The sequence below is a fragment of the Brassica oleracea genome, chromosome C2 (genome assembly GCF_000695525.1).
Source record: "Brassica oleracea var. oleracea cultivar TO1000 chromosome C2, BOL, whole genome shotgun sequence".
Lineage (NCBI taxonomy): Eukaryota > Viridiplantae > Streptophyta > Magnoliopsida > Brassicales > Brassicaceae > Brassica > Brassica oleracea.
The window spans coordinates 16007562-16015479 of record NC_027749.1 but is presented as its reverse complement, the minus strand read 5'-3'; the positions used below and the strand labels follow the sequence as shown (position 1 = coordinate 16015479).

The following is a 7918-nucleotide window of genomic DNA, read 5'->3' as shown; positions in this document are numbered from 1 at the left end:
TAAAATTATTTTTATGCTTTTAAAACGCGGATCAAAATCTAAATTTTGTTAAATTACCGTTAGATACGCCATATTTTAATTGATAAAATGAGAGATTTAAACGGTCTCTGACATCCATATCACTTTTTGGATGAATGAAATTAAACTCGTAATGTTAACTATATAACATCATTAAGTTGAGGGATGTTGCTATGAATAACATATACTTCATGTAGCTAGATATAAATTAGTATACTTTGCATGTTATCCATGTGATGACCAATACTTCATGTAGTCATCAATCATTTTTCCTTACAATTACCACAAAATCTACTAAAATTTGCATAACACATATAATATAACAAAATTAAAAAAAATGCTAAATTTAATAACAATATAATTTAGGGAAAATTTCATAAAAATATTCCAACTAAATTTTGTTAAGCTTTTTAATATCCAAACTTTTTTGCTACTCACTTTAATATCTCAACTAATTATTTTATCCATTTTAATACACAAACTTTCAGAACTGTGTCTATTTTAGTACCAAAACTTTATTTATTTTAATCAAATTATTAATAAGTTTCAAATAATTTTTTTTAAATCATATTAATATTTTTGATTAAAATATTTTTGATAATTTCACTTCAACTTATTAATATTTTTGATTAAAATAAATTAAATTTGGATATTAAAATGGATGCAATTTTAAAAGTTTGTGTATTAAAATGGGTAAAATAATTAGTTGAATTATTAAAGTGGACAGCAAAAAAGTTTAACAAAATTTAGTTGGAGTATTTTTATTAAATTTTCCCTATAATTTAATATTCTCTTAAAAAATAGTCACAAATATTTAATCCAATAATACGAGAATTTAAAAGAATTGATGAATAAAACAACGGTATAACATTAGAATTTAAAGGAAACTTAAACTTCTTCAGATTCAGTCCAACTCAACTTCTAGATTCAATGGCCCTCTCACCTTCAAAGAAAAAGTCAAATTTAAATTCATTTTGGATTTACTCCCTTTAATGAAAATGTGAAGATAACCATTAAAAATTTACTTCCTTTTATGAAAATATATTTTAGTCCTCAAATACCCAAAGGGGCACCTCCTGCAAATGAAATCACAAGCGGCAAAATCCCTTTTCGAAATTTGCTTTCCCTCTTCTTTCTTCAAAACCCATTTTCATTCTCCCCTCTCCTAAATCTCTTCTCCGTCTCTCATAAATAAGCTTGGTTGCTCTCTTCTTGTACCAGTGACTGAGTTTCTGGATCATCCCTCAAAATCCAGTAAAAAGTTTCGATCTTTCCAATTATCCTTTCTAGGGTTTTCTTCTTCGTCGATTGCTATGGCTTTGGACGCATCGAAGCGCACAAAGAAGCCCAGCGGCAAGAAACCATCGAAACGCAAAACGAACCCAGGCGTTCGAGTCGTCGGAGGGAGGATCTACGATTCTAGCAACGGCAAATGTTGTCACCAGGTGAAGAAACATCTCTACACTCTGATTATGCCCTAATCGTTTCGTCTCAAATCGAAACCGATGATGGATCATACTCTTGTTTCTTTCTTGCAGTGTCGACAGAAGACGATGGACTTCGTTGCGTCATGCAAGGCCGTGAAGAATAACAAGCAATGCAAACTTAACATTTGCCATACCTGCTTATTGAACAGGTTTGCTTTCAGTTTCCTTGTTTTGTTTTCCTCAGTTTATGTGTTTCTGATCAGTTATATGTATTAATAGGTATGGTGAGAGGGCACAAGAGGTAGCTACCTTAAGTGATTGGCATTGCCCTAAGTGCAGAGGCCTCTGCAACTGCAGTTTCTGCAGGTAATTTTTTTTTTATTTTATTGCTTTTGAGAGTTGAGCTTTGAGGTAAACTGTGTTGAGGGTTTTTACAGGAAGGAAAAAGGACTTGAACCTACAGGAATATTGTCACACAGAGCTAAAGCAAGTGGGTTGTCATCAGTCTCTGAGCTTCTACAAGTTGAGGGTGATGATAGCTTCGCTTATGTGAAAAAGGTAAAGCTGGTAACTCGAGAACATTTTGATCTAAGCTTTGTTTGTTTGTGTGTGTGTGTTAATGATGCTAATTGATTATATTATTTCTGCAGGAGGATGTTTCCATTGAAGGTAGAAGTGGCAACAGTGATTTTGTTTGCTTTAAAGTTGTCTTGAAAAGGAGAAACTAAGACTAACTATATTTTCTTAATGTTATGAATCAGATGTTGCCAATGAGCACAATAAAGCCGCTGGCAAGAAGAAGAAAGCCTTGAATAAGAAAACAAAGGCAAACCTGGTATTCATTTATCTAATCTTGTTCAAGTTTATTTAGTTATAAAGCTTCATGTTTATTTATATGTTGCTGATTTGATTATATTGTTTCTGCAGGATGATGTTTCTATTGAAGGTACAACTGGTGTCGGTTTTGCTTTTCGTTTGTCTTAAAACAAAGAGACTTGAGACTTAACAGTTTTAATGTTATGAATCAGATGTTGCCAATGAGAACAGCAAAGCGGCTGGCAAGATCAAGAAAGCCAAAGCCACCAACGAAGTGAAAGAGGAGGAGATTCTGATTGAGGCTAAACTTCCTATCGGTATAAGCTTGACTAATGTCGCAGGGATTGATATACCGATTGAAGAAACAGGAAATTTATTGCAGTTTCTTGAGTTTTGCTCAGCCTTTGGAGAGGTATTTTGTAAATAAGCTTATCATCTGTAATCATTATTGTTCCTTGTGGTGTTTACTCTCAATGTTTGTGTTTCATTTTGGACTTTTTCTTATAGGCTCTTGATTTGAAAGAAGGGCAAGCTGAATCTATAGTTTCTGAGTTGTTCTCTTGTGGGCGTAGCACAAGGAGGCAACCATACTGCTCTGTTATACCAGTGATGATCCAGTTGCTGGAACTAATATCACATGATAGAGATATGTATGATTCTTTTTACTCTTACCCTGAAATGGTATGTATATATGCATATGTTCTTATTTCTGATGCATTTGAATATGATTGTTTCAGGTCTTTGTCTCTAAGTGCAACAGACAGCACTTGGTTCAGTTCTCTTGGAGAGTGCCTATTGCAGTCAGGAGTTCTGAGTGATGTGTTCCCGCCTGAGACTTTCACTTCAGGTGTCTCTGAGTATACGAAGATGGATGCGTCAACAAGGCTCAAGCTTCTCAACTTCTTATGTGATGAATCACTTAGCACTCTGTATGTATTTGTGTTCACTTCTCTTGTAATTCATGCCTCGTTTTGACTTAACAAACTTGTGTGGAATCATTCCAGAGCAATGAGAAATTTCATTGAGACCAAAAGTGTGGAGTCTGAAGCACAGAGAAGAGAAGCAAAAGAAAAGGCTGCAGCTGCAAAGGAAAAGGTATTTCTATAATCTGCAAGATGTTATTAAACTATCAAAACTATTTGTGCTAAACTTTGTTATTTTTCTTATCATAGGAGAAACAGCTTAGGCAGAAGATGCAAGGTGATCTTGTCAAAGCTCATATGGAAAGAAACGGAGCTCCCTTATCCATTGAAGAGCATCATGCAATTTTGTCTCAAATAAAAGCTGAAGTTAAAGAAGCTCATGACAAGATGCTGGAGGCAAAGGGCATGATATCTAGAAGTAAATCTAAATTCTCTTTCTTAATTAATGGTCTTGCATATATTGAGCTTCATGCTTAACCTAATGAAACTCGTTTGCAGAGAGGCAAAGATGTGATGCTGCTGGAACTGACCCCATCCTATTGAATGATGATGGTCTTGTTCTCTGGAAACTCAAGTGCTTTGAAGAAGAACCAAAGTTTCTGCTTCAAGGTGTGAAATTTACTGAACTCTTTGTTTTACGTTTTTTTTATTGGGAGTGTTTGAGATCTCATCCTTTTATTCATACACAGATCTAGGTACTTTTGGTGATTTATCCCCACATGAAAAATGGTTAGCTTTTAAGCCTGAGCAGAAACAAGAGGTTGAGAAGTATATCTCTGCCAAAGGTGAGTTCATTCTCATATATGCATTTAAAAGGTCAAAATTAATCAAATTCCTGGACATGAAACAATATAAATTCTTTGCTTTTCTTTTGTAGGTTGAAACTTGAAGAGTGGGGAAGGCCATCATGTAATTTTCAGAAGTCATTTAACTCATTTCTTCCCTTTTTTTTTTTTTTTATCTTGGCTTCTTTCCATCAGTTCGGCTAATTCTATTGTTTGATGATATGCTTGTTTTATGCCTCAAACTCTTATTATAATGAAGAAACCTCAATCTTGGCTGTTTCATAATATTATAAACATCAGTTATATTCTAATCGTAGTTTCTAATATTATTTTTAGTCGCACTAATCTTTGATAAGATAAAGTTGGAAGTTTTTTCATGTGAGAATACATATTAGTTTTGTAACTTTTTATAATCTAATCTTAGCCCACCCCTAGTAAACACAACAAAGTTGCTTGTTCCTTTTGAATCTTAAAGAAAAAACATTTTCAAAGCTTTTGAATATTTGGTCTTTAATTTGCGGTTTGAGCTGGGAATGAGGAAACTCTTCAATTATGGTGTACCAAATGTAAGGATATTATAGTCCTCTAAGGTGCGATCCACAAAGCCTCGCCTAGGTGCGCCTAAGAGACCATATGGCGTGGCGAGGAAATTGCTAAGGATCTACGTTACAACAGTACTCTTCAAAACCCTAACATCTAACTCTTTGACCGACTCGTATAATCTAACTTATGAAAATTGAAAAGTAACTGCGAATTACAATACTACTCATATCTATTAATCTTATGATTTCTTACTCTGCTCTGCGATTACTTTCTATTCTCTTGAGCGCTTTTGCAATTCACAAAGCCCTCGCCTAGTTGTCTCTTCTTCTATCCAGTTCATCAGCAAGCATAGGTTAGTAAGCATACATAAGTGCTTGTAGCTTCATCAAATATGTTTTCGTGTACCAACTTTATCTTAAGTACAACTGGCTCAACTATATCTGTAAGATTGGTCCAAATATATTCGATTTACATTAGATATACGTACCCGAACGTCCACCCCTAATCACTATTATACGTACCATCAAATAACTAATCTTATAAATTAATAATATTTTGTACGTACAATTATATAAATAATCACATATATTATATTTTTAAATTTCGATGTGAAATATAAAAACCATAATTTAAGTTGGTGTTTCAAATTAGGCTTTGTATTGTATTTTTCTTATATATATTAAAAACATTATAATGGTTATTGGAAAATATGTTAATAAAAATCAATTTTTGAATATATGTATATTTTTGAATGAATTTTTGATATAAATCAATTTTAAATTATTATTTTGATTTGAATATGTATATCAAGTAAGATATGCCCATTACTTTTAATATGAAGTAATGGATTTCTAATTTTTTTAATAGCATAAGCCTATTACTTTTTTTCTTAACTTACTGATATTCATGTTTCCAAACAACATTATATTTATTTTTACTACTATTCATGTTTTCGAACAAAAGCTTAAAATACTTCTAATTTAATAAGATAGATTGTATAGAACTCCGTAATCCTAAACGATGCTGAGCTCTCAGCCAATAGCCAATAGCCAATAGCCAATAGAAAAGGTAGTCCATAATCTGAAAACTCAAAAACCTCAGTAGATATGGGCAGAACCTGCTCTAACATTTACGAAGCTAGAAACAATAAAAGAAATTTTGGCCTCTTATTCTTTTATTGATTTTTTTTTTCAGAAGAAAAATTATTAAACGATAAAACTATTAGATTAAATGATATCTTAATAATTGTTAAAGAACTATTTAAAATTAAATTAAGTTTATATTTTTATTTCTATATTCATTCACTAAACTTATATAATCAAAACTTATAATTTTAGTAACAATAACCATAACCCATTCAACATTTTTATAATAAAAATAATTTTCAATACAATCTTATGAGATTTTTTTTGTACAATAAAAATCAAATGTGAAATTGTTAGATTATATGCATTTACGTATATATTTTTTTCATATACCTTATAGCAATGTTTATTTTATTTTTGTCAACTATTTCTTACAAGTTTTATTTTCATAAACAACTTACTATCATTATTATGGGAATGAATTTTTTGTTTCCTTGTTATTTATTACATTTGATAATTGACATTAGTTACTAACAATTTTTGAAAAAATATTATATCTGATTAATAATAAAAATATGAAAACTAAAATACTTTTTATAATATTATATCTGATTAACGTAAATTATGAAAACTATAAAAATTTTGATTAAAGTAAAATATAAAAATTAAATTCATTCTACCTTCTTTTAACTAATATATTTATATTTTTAATGTAATCCATTATATATTAAAAGAGAAACATTATAAAATTTGAGATAGCCATGTGTCATCACCACAATGATTCTTAGAATCCGTAGAGACATAGGTTGGTGCATCTAAATATATAATAAACTTTTTATTAAACTAACCGAAAATTAGTTATTAATGTTCTCACTTCTTTCCTTAAATAAAACTTACGGAATTGCCTAATGCTAAAGTATATATGAGAATTAATGACTTTGAATAATAAAGATTTGATACAGATTAGTGTATTCTCTATCATTTTTATTTAACTTTAAATTATTAAAAAAATTAAACAACCACATTAATCATATAATAAAAATTTAGATTTTTTCGTATATGTTATATTTTGAATTTTTTTTTAAAGTCTCACATTGAAATCTTTATGATCCATGGTTTTTTTTTATGATAAGATACAAATGATTACAAAATCATGTAAGTTGAAATCTCATTTAGTAAATATTAAAATTAAAAAAATATATATATATATTTTAAATTAAACTATACCATAGAAAATACATAAACATTTAATTTTGAAATTTGCTTGGAACAATTGCTTTTTGATAAAAGCTTTGAAAAAATACTGACAACTTAATATTTAAATTTTTAAATTTGCATTGAATGTTTTTAAAAATTATAAACTACTAAAACTTTTAAACATCGCACAATAAATTTTTTGTTATTAGTGATTTACAGTTTTTGTTATTAAAGATACAAATCATTAAAAACCCAAATGAACATTGTATATATAAATTATTTTTACTTATTATATGTTCTTTTATAAATTATAAAATAATATATATATATTGGATAATTAAAAAATCAGTAACTATTACGTATATGATTTAATTGGTTTGAATACGTAAATAAATTTTATTAATCCAAACAATCACTTTTTCTATTTTATATTAACGTAGTATTTGATTAAATGAACAAATGAAACAGATGCTAGGTTTTCAAATCCATATCAACACTATATGCATGCAGTCCCTCCATCATCAATCTCATGAACATTTCCACATGCCATATATGGAATGAAATCTTTTGTCTTTTCCTTTGTTTTCTCAACCTCCAAATGTATTTTCTTTGTGAATTTAGTCTTAACCCGTGGAGCACGGAGAGCTCTTTTGGCATTATGAATCATGCACTGCCTTTTTATATCATTTAACATATCTAACAATGACCTTTTTTGTGCTTTCCTAATAGTCTTACTGAAGGACTCACTAAGGTTGTTGAGATTGTCATTGCAATTTGATCCTAACCTAAAAAAAAAAGCTCTCGACCATGTTCTTGGGTTTGTTCTTTGAAGGGAATTATACGCACCTGCACAATAAATCTATAGAGCTCGCATATGCTCTTCAAAATCTCATGTAGTGTAGCTTCCTGCTATTCTCCAAAATATCCTCTCCAATTCGGGATCCTTATTGTCTCTCTTCCAGTTTGCAAGAATGTGTCTGGAACACATGCGGTGTTCTGCTTCTTGAACCTCTTTTTGACAGTATTCACAAATCTATATAAATAAGAAAACACAACACAATAAGCACATAAGAAACAAATATATAACTAAATCAATGCTGAAACCAAACCTTTTTCTTGTCGGA

General features: G+C 30.2%; 1 protein-coding gene across 2 annotated transcripts; it reads left to right on the top strand.

The window, feature by feature from the left end:
* Positions 1–1112: 1112 nt before the first annotated feature.
* On the top strand, positions 1113–4238 carry LOC106325193. Of its 2 annotated transcripts, XM_013763219.1 has the most exons (15): positions 1113–1463; positions 1557–1654; positions 1725–1811; positions 1883–2003; positions 2096–2114; positions 2207–2280; positions 2373–2391; positions 2474–2673; positions 2769–2911; positions 2999–3190; positions 3266–3356; positions 3434–3602; positions 3683–3793; positions 3874–3969; positions 4062–4238. In XM_013763219.1, exons 1-15 carry the CDS (start codon positions 1332–1334, stop codon positions 4064–4066), a joined length of 1557 nt encoding a protein of 518 aa, XP_013618673.1. In that variant the 5' UTR covers positions 1113–1331; the 3' UTR covers positions 4067–4238. The 2 variants fall into 2 exon arrangements, with proteins under 2 accessions (XP_013618673.1, XP_013618674.1); XM_013763220.1 differs by lacking the exons at positions 2207–2280; positions 2373–2391.
* The last annotated feature ends 3680 nt before the right edge of the window (positions 4239–7918 follow it).

Bases quoted from the DNA above. Each gene is read 5' to 3' on its own strand.
- LOC106325193 (XM_013763219.1), top strand. From the start codon at position 1,332: ATGGCTTTGGACGCATCGAAGCGCACAAAGAAGCCCAGCGGCAAGAAA. The intron at 2,912-2,998 runs GTATGATTCTTT...TGATTGTTTCAG, and splicing joins ATATCACATGATAGAGATAT to GTCTTTGTCTCTAAGTGCAA. The intron at 3,357-3,433 runs GTATTTCTATAA...TTCTTATCATAG, and splicing joins CTGCAGCTGCAAAGGAAAAG to GAGAAACAGCTTAGGCAGAA.